This window comes from Caretta caretta, chromosome 14 (assembly GCF_965140235.1).
Source record: "Caretta caretta isolate rCarCar2 chromosome 14, rCarCar1.hap1, whole genome shotgun sequence".
In the NCBI taxonomy this organism is placed as follows: domain Eukaryota; kingdom Metazoa; phylum Chordata; order Testudines; family Cheloniidae; genus Caretta; species Caretta caretta.
Window position 1 is genome coordinate 34986018 of NC_134219.1, and position 21652 is coordinate 35007669.

The following is a 21652-nucleotide window of genomic DNA, read 5'->3' on the forward strand; positions in this document are numbered from 1 at the left end:
TGAATGGTTACTCGGATAGCTTTGAAATTTGGGTGCCTCCTGGTTTCCCTGGGGGGAGCGTATCAGCACCAATGACCAGTGGGGGAACACACAGGGATGCCATTAAGGTCTCTCTGTTTGAACTGGGGTAAGACAGCTTGGAAGCCCCAGCCCATGTTTGTAGCTCTCTCCGTTCCTAACTGTGCAACACTGGACTTCATTTCCTTCCCCACCTACATTTCCATCCATACAAATGTCCTTTGCTTGATGTGGCCACCTCTCCATGGAATGGGGAAAAAATGAAACAAAAACCTGTGAAGAAATTTCCTCGGAGAAATTTGCTCTACTGAACACACGGCGTGCACCTCTATGATCAACCCCTGGAACTGCTGCAGTCAGCGGGATTATTGCTAGTGACTGCAGTGGGATCAGGACCGGGCCTTCTCTGCTATGTAAGAGCTGAGGGTTGTGTGGCTGACAGAAGAAGACTATTTCTATCAGGAAATTGCAAATTAATTTGAGATGGGCCCAGCTCACCCTCCGCCCCCCCCCCCCAACTCACTCTCCTGCTGGTAATAGCCCATCCAAAGTGACCACTCTCTTTAAAATGTGTATGAGAGTAGGAGAGTGAGTTTGTGTGTGTGGTTTTTGGAGGGTGGTGGTGGGGGGTGAGAAAACCTGGATTTGTGCTGGAAATGGCCCACCTTGATTATCATACACATTTTAAAGAGAGTGGTCACTTTGGATGGGCTATTACCAGCAGGAGAGTGAGTTGGGGGGGGGGGGGGGGCGGACGGTGAGAAAACCTGGATTTGTGCTGGAAATGGCCCAACTTGATGATCACTTTAGATAAGCTATTACCAGCAGGAGAGTGGGGTGGGAGGAGGTATTGTTTCATGGTCTCTGTGTGAATATAATGTCTTCTGCAGTTTCCACGGTATGCATCCGATGAAGTGAGCTGTAGCTCACGAAAGCTCATGCTCAAATAAATTGGTTCGTCTCTAAGGTGCCATAAGTACTCCTTTTCTTTTTAGTAATAGGATGAAATTTCACAGTGAGAAGTGTAAGGTTATGTATTTAGGGATTAATAACAAGAATTTTAGTTATAAGCTGGGGACGCATCAATTAGAAGTAACGGAGGAGGAGAAGGACCTTGGAGTATTGGTTGATCATAGGATGACTATGAGCCGCCAATGTGATATGGCCATGAAAAAAGCTAATGCGGTCTTGGGATGCATCAGGCAAGGTATTTCCAGTAGAGATAAGGAGGTTTTAGTACCATTATACAAGGCACTGGTGAGACCTCACCTGGAATACTGTGTGCAGTTCTGGTCCCCCATGTTTAAGAAGGATGAATACAAACTGCAACAGGTACAGAGAAGGGCTACTAGCGTGATCCGAGGAATGGAAAACCTGTCTTATGAAAGGAGACTCAAGGAGCTTGGCATGTTTAGCCTAACTAAAAGAAGGTTGAGGGGAGATATGATTGCTCTCTATAAATATATCAGAGGGATAAATACCGGAGAGAGAGAGGAATTATTTAAGCTCAGTACCAATGTGGACACAAGAACAAATGGATATAAACTGGTCATCGGGGAGTTTAGACTTGAAATTAGACGAAGGTTTCTAACCATCAGAGGAGTGAAGTTTTGGAATAGCCTTCCAAGGGAAGCAGTGGGGGCAAAAGACCTATCTGGCTTTAAGATTAAACTCGATAAGTTTATGGAGGAGATGGTATGATGGGATAACATGATTTTGGTAATTAATTGATCTTTAACTATTCATGGTAAATAGGCCCAATGGCCTGTGATGGGATGTTAGATGGGGTGGGATCTGAGTTACTACAGAAAATCTTTCTTGGGTATCTGGCTGGTGAATCTTGCCCAAATGCTCAGGGTTTAGCTGATCACCATATTTGGAGTTGGAAAGGAATTTTCCTCCAGGGCAGATTGGAAGAGGCCCTGGAGGTTTTTCGTCTTCCTCTGGAGCATGGGGCACGGGTCACTTGCTGGGGGATTCTCTGCTCCTTGAAGTCTTTAAACCACAATTTGAGGATTTCAATAGCTCAGACACAGGGGAGAGGTTTTTCGCAGGAGTGGGTGGGTGAGATTCTGTGGCCTGCGTTGTGCAGGAGGTCGGACTGGATGAACATAATGGTCCCTTCTGACCTTAGTATCTATGAATCTGTGAATCTATAAGAATGGATTCTCCTGTCACCCACAAAAGGGGTTCCTGCAGGGCAGGACTGGTGCACATTGGCAAGGGGCAGGATGTGGAGGAAGTGTATCTAGCCACAATCTCTGCTTCTACATGTTCTTTTGAAAAATAGACTTCAGGCTGAGGTTTTCAAAGGAGCCTAAGGGATTTAGGCACCCAAGTCCCACAGTGTTTCAGCTGGAGTTGTGCACTCCTGACTCCTTTAGGCACCTTTGAAAATTACAGCTTTCTGCCTCTTCAATGGGCTGCTGATCTGGCTGTTTGATGAAGAAGGAAAACAGAACAGGCAGGGGAGGGGACAAGGAAGAAAGCCCTTTGTCCAAAAAGCAGGTCATTCAGTGTTATCAGTGTATAGTCTTCAGCCAATAAAACATCTTGTTTCAGCCCTGAGTGTACAACATGCTGCATACAATTTCCTCCATAAGCCCACAGAGCGAAATCCATTCCTGGTGTAACTCCCTGGAATCCAGTGGGCTCTCACCAGATGAATTTGACCCAATCTCAAGTGTTTTACTACTGAATCCTCTGCAATGCCCACTGAGGATAATCACAGCTCTGCGCTCCCAGTCGGCGTTGTGCCCAGGGAATTCTCCACATGGCCTGCGTCCTCTATTCTATTGACACCTGAATCCCTGAGCCTTTACACACTCTGCAGAATTTAAACACGGAGACATGAATGGGAAGAGATTGTGCCTGATAAAGTGTCCTGAGGAATGATGACACGTCCTGATATAAACCTCCACTGGGTCAATGAAGGAGATGAGGAGTCAGATGTGGAAAACTATCTAAAGTTTTAGGTATTTAGAAACCTAAATACTCAGCTGGGTTCCTACTGGGGTCCTCAGATGTGCCTAACTCCCATTGATTTCATGATTTCCACTCATCTGAGCTGTCACTAATTATCTCCAACTGGGCAGTCTTCTGAAGGACCAGTAAGCCAGCTCGGACCTTTGAAGCCCATCTGGACAGTGCAAAGGGGAGTTCAGTCTCCAGAACACACTCATGACCTCCATCTTCAAAGAGATTGTGCCAACCTGCAATGGGGACATTGTCTGTCCATCCAGCTAGTGGTGGGTTTTGTAGTGACAGGGCAGATCCATGACCTCAGATCCAAAAGCTCCTCTCTTGAATGTTGAGGAATTTGGGATCCCAGCGTGGATTAGAGTCTTGATTTGGACCCATCTCTGCTTTTCTGTCAGGTGAATGCATTCTTGCTTAGGGGAATATTTCTTCTTTCAGCCTGAGTAAGCCTAGATGCTATACCCCAGCAATGTCCCAATCTTCTTCCCACTGGAGTCCATAGGCTCTCCATGAGTTCTGGGTACAGCTGGTTGGGAATTTTCCACTGGAACAATTTTCTAATGTGAAATTCTCTTTCACAAAATCAAAATTTTCCATGAGAATATTCTCTAGTGGCACCTTGGTCACTCCTGTTCTCTGCCTGTGGAACACAATGGTTTAGTCTCCCAAAGACTGAAATGCTGAGTTTAACTAAGTCATTTGACTCAATGCAGGGGTATGTGGGTGAAGATTAGTGGGCTATGGCATACAGGAGGTCAAAGTGGATTATCTGTCAGTCCATTCTGGCCTTGAACACTATGAAGCTATGAACACTGGATCATTGCTTTCAGAGATGACTTAAGGTTGCCTGGGGCCCTGGGCCGGAGCAAGTGGGGGGCCCTGGAGCTGGAACCATGGCCCTGTTCCGCCCCTTCAACCCATGGCCCCACCCTGTTCCACCCCTTCCCCCATGGCTACAACCCCTGCTTGCTCCTTTTCGGGGGCTCCCCCACTGCAGCCACGAGACTGGAGAAGCTCTATGCCAGTGCCAAGATGGGGAGCGAGAGCTCCCAGGGGCCACAGTGGGGGAGATTTTTCCATGGGCTCCAAATTGGCCGGGGGCCAGGGCACAGGCCACGTTGGCCCGTGAGGTAATCTGCCACTGATTGCTTTCACAATATATTTAAATTGCATCCAAAACCCTGTTATTATACATATATATATATGGTGAAAGTTGGAATATGCCCGATTTGTGGTTGCTTACACAACCCCCCATGCATCAATGTTGTGCCCTGCATGAGGGAGGGGTCCTGGCAAATCGTGCTTTAATGGAAATGGCACAATACAAACTACCCGCATTGCTCAAGTGTAATTGAAGATGCAATTTACAACTGGCATTAGATCATAGTTGACAGAACTGCAGTTGACTCTCCAGGGTGGTGTTGTCTCTGCAGGAGTAAGGGAAATTAAATTCAATAGGTATGAATGACACTGAGTATACACTTTGGGACAGATTTTACCACCTTTCTTCATGTTGAGTAGCTCTATGGATTTTAATGGGACTGCCCATGGAAAAGGGAATTCTCAGTGTGAATAATGGTGTCAGACTCTGTTGGTTAGTAGATAAAAAGAGATACATATTCACAGCATCACAGCACTGTACGCTGTACACCATTCACACTCAGTGCTCAGTAAAGAGAACAGTCAGTACCTCAAAACCAGTAGCACTTATGGCTGGTTAAACATTTTCCATCAAAAGATTTATGGTGGAAAATTGGACTTTTTACTAAATGATTTTTTTTTTCAGAAAGTGTCTAATTTTCTCTTGAGAATTGATTTTTCACTGGAAAACTGAAATCCTAAAAACCAAAAATTTTGAGCAAAAAAAGAGAGAGTTTTTCTAAAGTTTTTGGCAGACTTTGACCCCAAAAAATTGGGTCTGGGATTTCAAACAAGCAAACAAACAAAACTGTTATGAGGTTTTCTTTGAAAAGTCTAAATTTTTCATGAGAAAATTATACACACACACACACACACACACACACTCAGAGATGACAATTTGTGACTAGCGCTGGTATCAGAGAAAGGAGACAAAACTGGTATGTGCCAACACAAGGAGAGGAATATGAGTTTTGATACATCCTGAAACTACCAATCGGTCCCCATTCACATCTAGCTATTTATATATACTAACCACCTGGCTGAAGAGTTATTCTTTCCTCTCTCACTTGCTCTCTCACCCAGTGACTCCTTATCTATTTATCCAAAGTGTAACAGGTTCAATGGAAGAGACTGGGGAAGCTCCACATCAGAATACCCCACAGCTCAGGGGTTAGACACTCAGTGGTTAGGACACAACCCACATTTTGAATGGGAATAGATCCAATGGGTGGTCTCTGAGTACACGTACCAATTGGGCCCCACACATGAGTTAGCAGACAAAACCCTATCTTCCCTCCAGATGGTGAATTGCTCCGGGACTGAGGTGGGAGACAGGTGTCTGGACACCTGGAGTGTGGCTGTAGTTTTATTTTAGCTTTAATATAATTAAAAGATACCTATCCGAGGCCCTAGGTGCCCTAACATGTCATTACTAATACAATACAATCCCAGCTGCCTTAAAATAATAATTTCAGCAGAAACTCAGTCATCCAGAGAGCTACAGAACTCTTTCTCACCCCTTCATTGTGGGAAGCAAACTGTCAGATCTGTCAGAAAACCCAGTCAAAGAGAGAACACATTGGCCTCCCAAATACATGACAAACTACTGAAACAGCCATGTAACCAATCATTTCCCTTCCCCCAAAGAAGGGGGAAAAAACAACCCTAAAGCCAAACTGACCAACTGATAAAACCAAACAAAAGCCAGACGAGATAGCTTTTACAACCTGGCCCGGTACCCACTTATACAGTCACCCATCTCGTGAAAGCGGACCCAATCTCTGGGTGCCACATACTTCCAAGGTAATTGCGTCTGGGTAGAGTCTCATCGTCACTAGCTCTGGGGCTCTAGGAAACACTGCCAAACTCAGACCTCTGGTCTGACGCCCTTCCCTTGGCCATTGGAGCCCACTGTCCAGCTGCCTTACAACTCAAAACCAGTGTCTGAGTTCTCCCAAGCCCCCAGACACCTACACACACTCTGCCAGAGCTTCACCTAGGCTGTGCTCATGCTGGGTTCCTAGTTGAACCCCTTTAAGAAGAATATGATAGGAAGGCGAGGAACCTGTGTTGAGCCAAGGGATTTCTTAACCACAGAAACTTTATGCATTAAGCCCTCAAGAGTTACAGATCTTCAAAAACAAGATGGTCCTGAGACATGCCGTCCCCTCGTTTGATCTCATCCATTCTGTAAGTCCGAGGTTGCAGGCTGAATCCAAGCAGAGTTTATGCCCCCAAAAGGAGAAGACACAGAGACCTCATGAAGTCCACTAGGGACTTGATTATGGCTATTCATTTGAGGTGGAAGGTGCTCAGAGAGTGTGGTGATGGGTGGCTGTACAAAAAACTTGATAGATAGATAGATAGACAGATAGAGTCTGATCTTATCTACACTGGTGTAAATCTACAGTAACTCCCCTGACTTGAGTTGTGTTTGTCTGCATTTTTACCAGTCTAAATACAGCTTTCTGCATAAGCAAATGGCAAAGCATGTTCTCATGGAGATAATAATGTCATCAGAGGATTACATGTATAAAGAAACATGGAATGAAATCACAACCAAAGGGAAAAAATGGTCAGATTATTTCTGGTGAATAACCTCCACCCTATCAGTTTCCTCAGTGCAGCTTTGATCTCCTTGTTCCTCATGCTGTAGATGATTGGATTCATCACTGCTGGCAGCACGGAATAGAGAACAGCCACCACGAGATCCAGAGCTGAGGCTGAGCTGGAGGTGGGATGACTGTAGGCAAAGGTGGCAGTGCAAAAGAACAAAGACACCACAGTGAGGTGAGGGAGGCAGGTGAGGAAGGCTTTATGCCGGCGCTGCTCAGCGGGGATTCTCAACACTGTTTTGAAGATCTGAACATACGACACAATTATAAAAACAAAGCAGCTTAAGCCTAAACACACACTAAAGGCAATAGTACCAGTTTCACTGAGGTACAAGTCAGAGCCGGCGAGCTGGAGGAGCTGAGGGATTTCACAGAAGAACTGACCCACCACATTGCCTCCACAGAAGGAGACTGCAAACGTGATCCCAGTGTGCAGTGCAGCGTAGAGAAAAACACCGATCCAGACACCAGCTGCCATTTGGACACAAGCTCTCCTGTTCATCACTCTCTCATAGTGCAGTGGTTGGCAGATGGCAACGTATCGGTCATACGCCATGACGGTCAATAAAACAAGATCTGCTGAAACAAAAAAGACAAAGAGAAAAACTTGGGCAACACATCCAGAATAAGAAATTGACCTGGTGTTCATGAGGGAATTGGCCATGGATTTGGGGACAATGATAGAGATGGAGCCGAGGTCTAGGATGGACAAATTCATCAGGAAGAAGTACATGGGGCTGTGAAGATGGTGGTCGAGGACAACAACTGTGATGATGAGAAGATTCCCTATCAGGGCTGCCAGGTAAATCACTAGAAACACGATGAAATGTAAAATCTGCAGCTCCCGAACATCAGAGAATCCCAGGAGAAGGAACTCCGTCACGGTGGTTCGGTTGGACATTTTCTTCCTCAGTGTGATGTCTGGGGAGGGAAGGAGAAGGGCAATGGTCAGGATTAGAGTGCCAGAGGAATTGATTCTGATTCTCTCTCTGTAATATCTCATGATGTGAATACCAAGGGTGCACCGCACCATCACTTCCATCAGCCAGAGCACTAATCAGGTGCATTACCACATTAGTGAAAACTGGATTATTTCACTTAAAGTCAATGGAGCTGGGTCAGTTTATGCCTTCTGAGGCTCTGGCCTTCGATAAAATGCAGTATGAAGGATGGGACAAAGTACAATCCAAATCCAACAATTCTAGCCCAGATGGTTTCCTAGTGTGACAAACAGCAAGCCCACAACTTGGGCATGAAACTAACATACTAAAATGACAACAGCCTGATTCCCACTTTCCAGAGAAATACAACATTGACTCACTCAGCTTCCTATGTGGCAGCTCGTCTGTGATGATTCCTCCACACAGACGGCCTGCTACCTCTTTCCAAATTGATTCCTGGTACCAATTCTAGCTGCACTTCCATCTCAGTGTGATGATGGGCTAGGAGCATCGCTCAGTTACTGCTAGGTTGTATTGTTTCTCTCTGTGACTTTGTGTCTGTGCTGTGCAGGTCACTAGCAGTCAGGAGACTTGGGTTCTGTTCTTGGTTCTGCCACTGACCTGCTGGGTGACCTTGGACCTTACTTCCCCTCCCTGTGCCTCTGTTTCGCCTCCCTCCCTTTCTCTGCCTTGTCCATTAGGACTGGAAGCTCTTAGAGGGGTGGACCGTGCCATACTATGTGTATGTTCTGTGCACCGCTCAACAGCACTGCCATTTAGGTGGCAGCAATATCGGACAGCAGATATGGTGCTAGAGCAGGAGATCTAGGTTCTAATCCCATTGACCTTCTGTCTCTCCTTGGGCAGTGTCAAGATAGAACGGTTTTGTCTGCGGGATTCAACTCCGTCTTTTAGCTTCACAGTGCTTAAAATATATTCTGTGGGCTATCGACTTTGCTTTATTCAGTTTAACCATCCTGGAGCTATCCCTTTGAAACAGTTGCAATAGAGCGAATGGGTTTGAAATTGTGGTTATTAGTGGAAAATCTTAATGTTTCCCACCTTGGTGCAAAACTAAGTTTCCAGTTCTGGGTAGACAGACATTTTCTGCTTTAATTATTTCAAAGGCAAATTGGGTTTTCAATTGAACACATTTTCATGGAAAGTCTCTGCTATCCTCAATATATATTTTGTTTTTCCAAGGATAGCAGAGGTTAATTTTTTTCAGTTTTCAGTTAAAATTGTTTTCTTCTCAGTTGCCATGATGAAACAAACGTTTGAGTTTTCACAATTTCTATGGACAATCCATTTTTGCTGCTGAAAAATAAGCAAATAAAAAAGTCTGACTGGTGCTCGGTATTTGATTAAATTGATAGTAAAACTCTTCAAGAGTTCCTATTGTCATGCATATTTATGTTCTCACATGTGCCTTGTATATTAATAGCCTCACATATTTAATTGAAATAGGAAACTTACTGTGCTGGTCTTTGTGGATTTTTTCCCAACTTGTGATGCATTTGATCCTCCTCTGACAGAGAGATAATGTTCAGATAATCCCATCTGTCTATCATGCCCCCATCACTATATTATCCAAAAGCTGTTTCCTGAGTTGCCGGGTCTCTCTGCAGTTCCTAGCAGACAGCAGACTCCACAGATGTGTGCTCCCTGCTTCCCTCCTTGGACAGGCTTGGCTGAGAGATGATGGACTAAATGGGATCAGAGACTGAAAGCCCCTCTCAGCTCTCGAGCTGATCCTGGTTTGTGCAGGCACCAGGCATGGTCACAACCTGGGATGTCCCTGTTCTGGGGCTAAATAGCTGAATCTGGTCTCCAGGGCTGTGAGCCCAGCTATCATCTCACCTCTGGAGCAAACCACCCTAACAACCTTCCCTAGATGAACCTAAACTCAGGGAACAGCACCCTCCCTCGATCTCACACAATGGCAGCATCCCTGGAAGGACCCTTGACTAAAATTAAGGCAGGGCTGAGCCTCAAAGGGTGTCCCAAAGGGATTGCAGAATAAAAGATATATTTATAGTACAGACATGTGACCTACAATCGCTAAGCCTAGTGGCACCAGAACCTCAGCTGGCCTGAAATAGCCTGTTCCTTCATTAATTCCACATAATTACCTCTGGGTGAGCAGAGATTGTTGTTGTTGTTTTTGTCCCCCCCCCCCCCCCGACCTTTCTCCTGCATTGCATCAGCAGCTCTTGGAGTACAACCACCAGAGGAACCCACAGCTCAGGCTGGCTGGACTGATTGAAGTAGGTCATGAAGAGCAAACACTAAACACGAAGGACCAGATCCTCAGCTTGTGTAGCTAGGGCTATTTTTGCCAACTGGGGATCTGGCCCTTTGATTTCAATGGAGCAATGGCTGATTTACACCATCTGGGGATCTAGCCTGTTATACAGTTTCAAATCCATATTCTTTGCCTGTGAGTTTTTAAACCAAAGGCGAGACAAACGTTCTGAACCCGTCTGCACTTTCTTAGTTCTTTGTTCCATGGGATTAATTACAAATGTATAACTTTTAATGTTAAGGAGCGATTCATTCCCACTAGGGACAGAACTTTGGAGGAACTCAGGGTTGCTAAGATTTTCTGTATCTGAACTTTCACTTCTATTAGGATGAATGGCCGAACTTTTTCTTTCTTTCTTTCTTTCTTTCTTTCTTTCTTTCTTTCTTTCTTTCTTTCTTTCTTTCTTTCTTTCTTTCTCAGCAATTACATTTTTTTTTTCTTACTGCATTCAACACTATACTGAAAGGCTCATTCGACTGCAGGTGCAAAGCTGCATGGCATTTTAACAATGTTTAATTCACACTGGTTGTGGGTATATCAGGGAGGTTGAACAAATATGAAGGGCCAGGTCCCCAGCTGGTGTAAATTGGCATAGTGCTGTGGAGCTGTTCCAGTTTACACGAGGTGAATGTCTGTACTGTGGTGCCTAGTTTGATGCGTATTCCTCTATCAGTGTTCTCATTGTGTAACAGCACAGCCCCGTTTTAATGCTAATGGAACATTCCAAGGTCATGGTTTGTAGACAGAAATCTGAAAGGCGGGTACGCAGCCAGTAAACGACCTGACCAATATCAGAGTGATGCAGCAGAGCTAGTATTGTATAGTACAGTATTGTATAGGGTTGTGACTACCATTTAAAAGTCGGCTTTCTAAGGCCTCTAACATTGAGTCAGATTCCTTTGAAAATTGGTGTGCTTCCGGAGGGTGCAGGGTAGGGTTAGTAAATTGAATGGTCGGTCATTTGAGCAAGGGGTTATGGAGATATAAGCCATGAAAAAATAGATTTTTTTTTTCAAAAAGTCATTTGAGCTAGGGGTTGCAGAGATAAAATGTGCTTTTCTAGGTGGGTTTTTTTGTGCAATGCTAGAGCTCAAACTTTTGATGGGTTGAGGGTCAAAAGCGTCTCAGTCTGTCAAGTTTATTCACTCTATCTTCAGGGGACGCAAGCTGAATTTAAGAAAATGTTCACTTTTTACAGTGTGCACGCCCCAATATGGAAAAACAGCCAGAGGGTTTCCATTGCAGCCATTTTATATGCTTTAAAGCTGAAACTTTGTAAGTGCTCTAAAATCCAAACAGTCACTCGGATTGCTTTGAAGTTCGGTGTGCCTCAAGGGGTCTCAGGGTAGTGTTAGTGATCCAAAACTGGGGTCATTTGACCAAGGGGTTTCCTGGTTTATAGCCAGTGGTGTAAGTAGAAATCATTCCTTGACGGTACTGCACTCATGGGAGGGACAGAAGGGGAGGGGGGGCATGTGACCTCCTCATGTGACCCCTCCCCACCCTCAGCCCAGGGCCCCCATGCTCTTCCCGTCTCCTGCAACACCCCCCCCCCCTTTGTATATACAAACATCAACATGCTTAACTTCTCACTTTCCACCTACATATGTAGTATTCAGTCTGTTTATATGGAATATGGGAGTTGGGTGAGGAGCCATTTCAGCATATGTAGGACTTATTAAAAGACAAATTTTAAGTAGAACTGTATCCTAAACTGCTTTATGGTATTGTACCCAAAAATTGCATTTCAATAGGGATTCAACTTTCTTTATAGGAACAGAACAGACTCCTGAAACTCTTAGCAGTCCACAGAAGTGGTCCATAGTCATGCAAATAGTCCCATTGTCTTCAATGGGATTGATCAAATGATTAAGGGTTTACAGGATTAGGTTCCTAGTTTGTAAATTGTTCTGGATGAAAACTGACAATGCCTGAGCTGTCAGATCAGAAGGAGCTTCATCCGAATAAAGGTGGGCAGATGTGTGATAAGTCTTAGCTCCGTTGCAAAGATGAGGAACATCTTTTCAGCAAAGTTCTTGGCAGATTCCTGAGGCAGCTGGCTTAAGGCTGTCAGTGTTCAGCATTATAATCTTCACTTATAGTTCTCTCACCCACAAAGCTGGCAATGAGTCATTTGTTTTCTTTGTTTGCTGCTCCAGTTCCAGTTAACAAAATCCATGTTAGACTAGTTTGGCTGCAAAGAAGAATTCTAGGTACACTGGGGGCAACACATGTTTCCCATCAGGTGGCAGAACTGGGCTGGCATCAGAATCCAAACATCCTCTGGTCAGTGCAAGCAGAGGCATTCCTCTGATGATTTGGACTCAATGTGATGCAGTATGGATGTCATGGATAATTCAGACCAATGGGGAGAAACAGAATAAAAAACACTGTTTAAATACCTTCCATCCCTCCCCTCTTGAGGACTCCTGACCAATGTTACCACATAAAACTTATGATAACAAACTTAAGCAAAGCCTTTGTTTGTTAGCATATGTATTGTGCTGTTGAAGCCATTTAAATAATGAATGTCCTCCCTAGCTGCATTCTGCCCCTTTCAGGAGCAGAGTGCAGCCCCACCCCCACTCCAGAGGCAGGGGCAAGCCCCAAGTCTTTCCGGTACCCTGTACCTGCTAAAAATCTCTTGCCGGTACTACGTACCAGCGAGTACCACCCTACTTGCACTCCTGGTTATAATCCCCCCAAACAGTTTCCTGTTGCTGCCTTATAGGTATTATACGGAGAAGGACTAATGACCTCGTTGAGATTGATGGCTGTGAATTCACCCTTCAGTTAACATAACCAAGGATAAGTTAATCACAGGCTCTCCTTAAGACAAAAGGAGTGCTAGAGCTCATGGCAGGATGATAGCTGGCTCTTCAATCCTTGCCCTTAGCAGTCCCCTGCCGCACCCAGGCACCAAAGTACACAGTGTCGAGGGAAGGAAGGGCTCCCCCGTGGAGGGGCCATGGACTCTCCTCTGAAAGGAAGGGGCCCTCACTGCCATTCTACTATGTCCCCAGCTCATTCTCATCTCTTCTCATCCCACCCTGATTTCAGCAGCTCCATCAAGCCAAGGGAGCTGAGCCAGGGGCCACTCCTGCTCCTGGCACTGAGGAGTGGGATGCTGAGGTACATGGATATGGGTGTTCCCCTTTCCTTCTCTTATCAGGTTGAGGTCCTGGCTCCTCATTGAAGGCCTGGTTTACAGAGGTGTTGAGGGCATGCAAACTGCTCTGACTGGAACTAGAGTTTTGATGGTTGTGGCATCTCTGCAATTCAAGCCCTTAATCCATCCTGGTCATGGAGTTGAATTCACCTCTAGCAAGGCACCTGCTCTGACTCATTCACCTTGCTGCTTCCCAGACATCGAATGGTGATGGGACAGGAGTGACTTTTTGGGGCCTAGAGGCGACAGGACCTGGGTCCCACCCCCAATCACCTGAGCCTAATCCAGCCTCTCACTTTATTCCCATCAGCTGGGCAGCTTCCCCAAAGATGGAGAAGGCTAGGACCAGTCCAGCCGGGCTGAGGTGCAGCAGGGGGTCATAGATGGCCAGCAGCGCCACCTGAAGGAAGGATCTTCTCTGCCCTTCAGAGAATATCTCTCCAAAGACCTAAAAGCAACAGGGCACATTGCACAAAGCCAGGCTCCTTTGGCAGATTGCACAAAGCCAGGCTCCAAATTGGGGGGCTGGGGCAGTATCGCCCTATAGTGGCCCCAGTGGAGGTCTCAGGTAGCACTCCCCACCCCACTGATGTTGCCCCCAGCCTTTTGTAGGGTGAAGTAATGAAGCCCAGGAGTTCACCGTGTCCTCGACCCAAGGCAGGGCTCTTCTGCTTCCTGACTCGCGATGGTGCTGGGAAACCCCCACTCCCACTCTGTGCTCCCACAGGGAGCTAGGAATCCATCTGCAATCATGCAACAGCTGAGCGAGTCTTTCCCAGCTCATTGACCCAGTGGCTCCCCTCTCAGAAACTCGGCAATCAGTCAGGGAGATCCCTTGAGACACAATTGTCCATTGACTCACCCACCCAGGGGATTCCCTTGGTGCTACGTAGCGATAGATCCCTGTAACACACACAAGCCATGGCCACAAGTGAGGCTCCAACCCCGGCCCCTCGCGTTCTGTTAAGCACCAACCACAGGGCATCAGTCTGCATTGGGGATCAAGAACCTCTAACCCCTGTGAGACCCAGGAGATGGCCCTGAGAAGAGCCACTGGCTCCTCCCAATGGAGGAGGGCCCTTGGGGAATCAACCCTTCTCTCCCACGGGCACAGATTGTTGGAGAGGGGGAGGGAATTGTCATGAATCCTCCCTGCACCCCAGAGAACTGCAGACACGGGCAGGGATTCTGAACCCCTGAATGATGAACAGAACGTCAGGAAGGAGACAGGTCAGCCGTGACTGACCACCTATCACCACAACCTCTGATCTAGTGAGACAGTTATGGGACATAACCCAAAGTACATGGACATGAGAGCACAAAGTACATGAGAGCAGCAAAAGCCCTTCTACAGCTCTAAAATCAGGGAGTCACATACTCCCCCACGTCATTGAGTCTCAGCCCCATGGGGAGGAGAAGGGGCTCATTTTTACAGAACATTCACCTATCGACGGACTGTGACCTGCCTCCTTCTACCACAGCACATCGGCTTTAGTCTGACTTCCTGCACATTGCAGGCCACAGAATCTCACCCACCCACTCCTGAAATAGACCCCTAACTTCTGGCTGAGTTTCTGAAGTCCTCAAATCATGATTTAAAGACTTCAAGTTACAGAGAATCCACCATTTACACTATTTTAAACCTGCAAATGACCTGTGCCTCATGCTGCAGAGGAAGGAGAAACCCCCCCCCAGGGTCTCTGCCAATCTGACCTGGGGGAAAATTCCTTCTCCACCTCAAATATGGTGGTAATCAATTAGACCCTGAGTATGTGGGCAAGACCCACTAGCCTGACACTTGGGAAGAAATTCTCTGTAGTAACTCAGAGCCCTCCCCATCTAGTGTCCCATCACCAGCCACTGGAGATATTTGCTGCCAGCAGCCACAGATCGGCTACATGCCATTGTGGGCAGTCTCCTCATACCATCCCCTCCATACACTTATCAAGCTCAGTCTTGAAGCCAGTTAGGTTTTTTTACCTCCACTGCTCCCCTGGAAGGCTGTTCCAGAACTTCACTCCTCCTCCGATGGTTAGAAATGTTGGCCAATATTTGAGCCTAAACTTGATGGCCAGTTTATATCCATTTATTCTTGTTTCCACCTTGGAGCTTAATTTAAAGAACTCCTCTCCCTCCCTGCTATTTGTCCCTCTGATGTATTTATAGAGGGCAATCATATCTCCCCTCAGCCTTCTTTTGGTTAGACTAAACAAGCCAAGTTCTTTGCGTCTCCTCTCATCAGGTAGGTTTCCCATCCCTCGGATCATCCTAGTAGCCCTTCTCTGCACCTGTTCCAGTTTGAATTCATCTTTCTTAAACATGGGAGACCAGAACTGCACACAGTATTCCAGATCAGGTCTCACCATTATCAGTGAGATGTGAGTCCAGCCAAAGATATCCCTCAGCTCTAAGGGTATTTCATTGCAGCAAATGCGGAAGGTTTAATGTCTGAAGAGAGAATTCTTAAAAGCCAAATGCAGGTGAGACAATGAAAATCAGCTGACCCAGTTCGCCTCTCAGCTCTGTTCAGAAAACGGGGCTGAGCTAGGGTAGCTGGCAGGAGAACGTCACTCAGTGTTTATGTTTTCACATTAATTTTGTATTTGGTGGCTGGCCTGGGAGATGAACTTTTTCCATCTCTGACCCTGATTCTGAGCCCTGCAGGGCTCCAGGGTACCTACCTAAAATGCCCTTTGGAGAACATAATTCAATAAATTCCCTTGGCAAAGCTTCAGTGGCTCAAAGGCTTGGTATTCGGCGGGCCCCCTGTGTAAGCAGCTAGATCGGGTCTCAACCCATTTGCATACCCAGTAGCTGCAGCTCTGGCAGGGTGGGAAGAGCCTATTTTCATCTAGATGCGGTATGAACTTTATTCATGGCTCTTAATGAGCTCTGAAAGCCCTTTGTCATAAGTCGTTGTCCCCTCCATGTTCTCAGATAGTATCAGCTCCCACTGATGGTCTCAGGAAAAAAAGTCACAGGGTTAACTGGGATGCCCATGCATTTCAGCACAAGAGATTTTTACCACACCATAAGGATCAGAGGACATCTTGACTCAAGAGACACCAACTGACCCCTACAGGCATGTTTATTAATGTGTAACTGACCAAGGGCTGGGTTCTGAGCTCAGTGGCATCAGTGTGAGCTCTGATTATGTTCTCCCAGATCTCTTTCCACTCTAAAGCATCCTGGAATCTGGTCAGGGCTGGTAGTTTGTCCCTTGCCCAGAAGGGGCTACGTATTCTGATGTATTGCTGGGGGTTGGGGGAAAGGAGGAATGGTCAGGACACATTTTATTTATTTATTTATATTGTTTTTTTCATGGAAAATTTTGACCAGAATGAAGAGAGACAAGGTGGGCGAGGTAATATCTTTTAAGTGACCAACTTCTGTGGGTGAAAGAGACAAGCTTTAGAGCTACACCGAGCTCTTCTTCAGTTCTCTGAGTAAACTTGAAAGCTTGTCGCTTTCACCAACAGTAGTTGGTCCAATAAAAGCTATCACCACACCCACCTCGTCTCGCTACTATCCTGGGACCACCACGGCTACAACAACACTGCCAACGACAAGGATGGAAACATTTTTGTTTCTGTCAAATTTTTGGGTGGAAAATTTCGATTTTTGTAGGAAAAACCAAAACGCTGAAAATGTCCGGCCAAGCCTGGAAAAAAAAATTGCTTTGGGGCCACAAAAATTTGGTGTTGGGGGTTTTCGGTTTTCTGGCAACAAGTCTTTGAAGAAAAGCCGACACTTTTAGTGAAAAGTTTAATTTAACAGAAAACCCAGGTTTCTGCTGGAAATGAGTTTCCACGGAAAATTGTTGACCAGCCTCAGTGAAGATCCCAGGAGCTGACAGAGATGGTGCCGGGTGCATCTGGGCAGCACCGTGTCTCTTCCTGTGTGTGCAGTGGCTGAGGCAGGGAAGCAGCTCGGAAGAAGTAGCTGCCGGGTCTCTCTCTCCCTCACACCCCCTGCCCTGCTGCTGTGGCTATAATGGGAGAACACTATGAGAGGAGGCTTAATGATAGAAACATGCCATATCTTCCAGGCAGAGACTCCAGAACAGTAACACGTAGCTCTTACTTAGCACGTTTCATCAGTAGAATTCAAAGCACATCACAACTTTTGAAGTATTTCTCCTCCCAGCACCGCTGTGCAGCAGGGAAGTGCTATTTGTCCCCATTTCAGAGACGGGGAACTGAAGCCCAAAAAGGCTAAGTGATTAAAAGTTTGGTCAGTAGAGGTAATATACTTTGACATCTGTAAGGCTTTTGACTTGGTACCATGTGACATTTTGCCTAAAAAAACTAGATTGATAGAAAATTGACATGGCACATGTTAAATAATTGAAAAACTGGCTAACGGATAGATTGCAAAATGTAATGCTACACGAGGAATCATCACAGAGTGTGTGTGTGTCTAGTGGCATCCCACACGGACTGGTTCTCTGCCCTACACTATTGAACACCTTTATCAGTGACCTGCAAGAAAATATAAAATCATCAGTGGCAAAAAGCTTGCAGATGACACAAAAATTGGGGTAGTGATAAATAATGAAGAGGATAGGACAACTGATTCAGACAGATCAGCATCATTTGGTAAGCTGGGCTCAAGCAAACAATGTGTGTTTTAATACCGCTAAATGTAAATGTATACATTCAGGAACAAAGAACGTGGGTCAAACTTCCAGAAGTTACTGCAGAGAATTCTTTCCCAGGTGTCAGGCTGGTGGGTCTTGCTCACATGCGCAGGGTCTAACTGATCACCATATTTGGGGTGGGGGAAGGAATTTTCCCTCGGTTCAGATTGGCAGAGACCCTTGGGGGGGGGGTTTGTCTTCCTCTGCAGCATGGGGCACAGGTCACTTGCAAGTTCAAACTAGTGTAAAAGGTGGATTCTCTATCACTTGAAGTCTTTAAATCATGATTTCAGGACTTCAGTAACTCAGCCAGAGGTTAGGGGTTGTCATAAATATAAAGGGAAGGGTAAACCCCTTTAAAATCCCTCCTGGCCAGAGGAAAAATCCTCTCACCTGTAAAGGGTTAAGAAGCTAAAGGTAACCTCGCTGGCACTTGACCAAATGACCAATGTGGAGACAAGATACTTTCAAAAGCTGGGAGGAGGGAGAGAAACAAAGGGTCTGTGTCTGTCTGTATGCCGCTTTTGCTGGGGATAGAACAGAAATGGAGTCTTAGAACTTTTAGTAAGTAATCTACCTAGGTATGTGTTAGATTATGATTTCTTTAAATGGCTGAGAAAAGAACTGTACTGAATAGAATCACTATTCCTGTCTGTGTGTCTTTTTTGTAACTTAAGGTTTTGCCTAGAGGGGTTCTTTATGATTTGAATCTAATTACCCTGTAAGCTATCTACCATCCTGATTTTACAGAGGTGATTCCTTTACTTCTATTTCTATTAAAAGTCTTCTTGTAAGAAAACTGAATGCTTTTTCAATGTTCTCAGATCCAAGGGTTTGGGTCTGTGGTCACCTATGCAAATTAGTGAGGATTTTTACCAAACCTTTCCCAGGAAGTGGGGTGCAAGGGTTGGGAGGATTTTGGGGGGAAAGACGTGTCCAAACTACGTTTCCCAGTAAACCCAGTTAGAGTTTGGTGGTGGCAGTGGATATTCCAAGGACAAAGGATAAAATTAATTTGTACCTTGGGGAAGTTTTAACCTAAGCTGGTAAAAGTAAGCTTAGGAGGTTTTCATGCAGGTCCCCACATCTGTACCCTAGAGTTCAGAGTGGGGGAGGAACTTTGACAGGGGTCTATTACAGGAGTGGGTGGGTGAGATTCTGTGGCCTGCAACGTGCAGGAGGTCAGACTGTACGGGGAGATGTTGGCAAACCAGTAAAGTGCCTGAAACCAGTATTGCTTATTGCTAAAAGCAGCCTCAGCTTGACCAAGGCAGGAGGAGAGGGGGTTTTGGTGCCACAGAAAGGGCAGCTTGACCCCCCCCCCATCCTTCCTGATAAGAATTGTGTTGAAGTGGCTGATACATGCATTTTAGAAGAGCAGGATGTGCCCCAGGAATGTGTCTAACAGGGTTTCCAGGCTGCAAACTCTGGGGAAAAAACACACCTGGTTAATCAATAATCAGAAGAAAACCTCTTGTTTGACTATTGAAACTGTTTGCTTAACAAGTTTTCTTTAAGGGACATGTCATTGTGTTACTAATGTATAAAATAAGGGGAGAAAGTTTGAGGTAGTGGGACTCTTCGGGTCTGGACTCTCCCTCTGGATACATCTTGTGTTTCCCACCGGCAGCCGCTGTGCCACTCAAGAGCCACACTCAGCTTCAGTAATTATCGAGGATTGGGGGTGTTTGACTAACCTGTTGTGGACGTGTGTAAGTGCTTGAGACTAAGTAAAGTTTAAGTGAAAGCACTCTTGTGTTGTCCTGTTTGTGCCAGCCATCTATCGGTCGGAAGGCTGTGTCTCCCCTGATTTATTTCCTGGCACCACCTTGCACAGAGTAAAAGTTACCAAGAGCTTTGAGTTGAAAGAACCCCGGCTAACAAGACAAGATGATCGTGATGGTCCCTTCTGACCTTAAAGTCTACGAGACTCTGAAAAAGATTTGGGGGCCATGGTGAAAGTCAACAGTGCGATGCTTTGGCCAATCCTTTGATGTATAAACAGAGGAATCTTGAGTAGGAGTGAGAGATTATTTTACCTCTGCACTGGTCACTGGTGCAACCGCTGCCGGAATACTGTGTCCAGTTCTGGTACCCACAGTTTAGGAAAGATGTTGATAAACTGAAGAGGGTTCAGAGAAGAGTCACGAGAAGGATTAATGATTGGAAAACAAGCCTTATAGTGATAGACTCATGGAGCTCAATCTATTTAGTTTAATAAAGAGAAAGTTAAGCAGGTCACAGTCTGTAAGTACCTACATGGGGAACAGATACTTAATAATGGGCTCTTCAGTCTAGCAGACAAAGGTATAACATGATCCAATGGCTGGACATTGAAGCGAGACAAAACCTGACTGGAAATAAAGTGTACATTTTTAACAGTGAGGGTAATTAACCATTGGAAAAAATTACCAAGGGTCATGGTGAATTCTCCATCACTGTCAATTTTAAAATCAAGACTGGATGTTTTTTTCCCAGAAGGTCTGATGCAGGAATTATTTTCATGCAGTTCTCTAGCCTGTGTTATGCAGGAGGTTACAGTAGACGATCACAATTGTCCCTTCTGGCCTTGGAATATATGGCTTGCCCAAGGTCACATAAGCCGTCTGTTGCAGAGGAAGGAAATTTTACTCAGGTCTTCCAAGCCCCCAGTAAGCACCCAAACCATTGACCATTCTGCCTGGCCATGTGGGCTATTACATTATGTGTGTGTGGTATTATTGTGTGACAAACACCAGCCCCACAGATGCTCAAACAGGCATAGGAATTGCTCAGATTCCTGAATGGTGTTTTAAATAATGAATAGCTGTTTAACCTGACCAGAATCAAAAGGTGCCAAATTGACTGTTGGGTCTAAGCATGTCTAGAACTTCCTGGCCACTGCATACCTCAGAGCTGAATCTGACCAGTGAGTTGATTCACCCCTAAATTAGAGTGTGGAGAACTGTTTCTTTCCCAGCTTGTACCTTCCCCTGAACAATCTGCTTTGGACCCTGTCTGGAGACCAGGCAGACCATGTCTCTGATCCACAATGGCAAGTCTCGTGTTCTTCTTAAACCGCAAACTGCAGAGACACAAGCAAAACTATTTGGCCAAAATTCAGCCCTAGCACAAGTAAGGTGATTGCCTTTGGCTTCAGTGGGACTGCATCCACTTCTTCTATGGGTGCAGCAGCCCCCCCATATTCCATGTAACTGTGGAAAATCTTCTGCTAGAGTTCCAGCATTTAGTCCAGATTACATTTAAACAACCCAAGGTATGCTCTGCTATTACATAGAATACAGGGCATAAGCCAGAGGCTCATGCAGCTAACGCTCATGGATTTCATTGAGATATTCATCCTAAATGTTCCCTTTCTGAATTCCATTTTGATAAGGGGTTGGCACTACACAGGGGTCACTGGGGCAGGGTGTGAAGGGGACAGGGCTGCATAGGGGTAAGTGAGGTAGGGTGTGAGTGGGACGGGTCTCCAGAGGGGTCATTGAAGGCAGGGAGTGAAGGAGAGGGGGCTGTGCAAGAGCCACGGCGTCAGAATTCAGAAATGCTGTGACTGTAGAAACGCTATTTATACTGCATATAGAAATTATGAAGCTCATTTCTGTGTCTTTTGTCTTGAAATGTAAGGGCTGATTCTGCCATAAATGAAGGTGTGAGTTCAAGACAGTGGGTTTGCCCAGGGTTAATTAATATGGATGAATGATTCCGAATAGCAAATACGTTTGAAAAAATAGTTGGCTGTGATGGACACATCATCCAGACATGGAGGCAACATTGATCACCGGTAATGACTGCCGGAAAACAATTCCCACAGCTCTAACAGTAAGACAAGGATAGTTAGGGAGATTT

General features: G+C 45.6%; 1 protein-coding gene and 1 pseudogene across 1 annotated transcript; both read right to left on the minus strand.

Moving 5' to 3' along the window:
* The window catches only part of LOC125621471 (von Willebrand factor A domain-containing protein 5A-like), a 276958-nt pseudogene that overhangs the window by 40567 nt on the left and 214739 nt on the right, over positions 1 to 21652 (minus strand).
* LOC142069182 (olfactory receptor 14I1-like) lies at positions 6691 to 7653 on the minus strand. The gene has a single exon (XM_075119689.1). The coding sequence runs from the start codon at positions 7651 to 7653 to the stop codon at positions 6691 to 6693; it is 963 nt and encodes a 320-aa protein (XP_074975790.1).

Coding starts and splice junctions, on each gene's coding strand:
- LOC142069182 (XM_075119689.1), bottom strand. CDS start 7,653: ATGTCCAACCGAACCACCGTGACGGAGTTCCTTCTCCTGGGATTCTCT.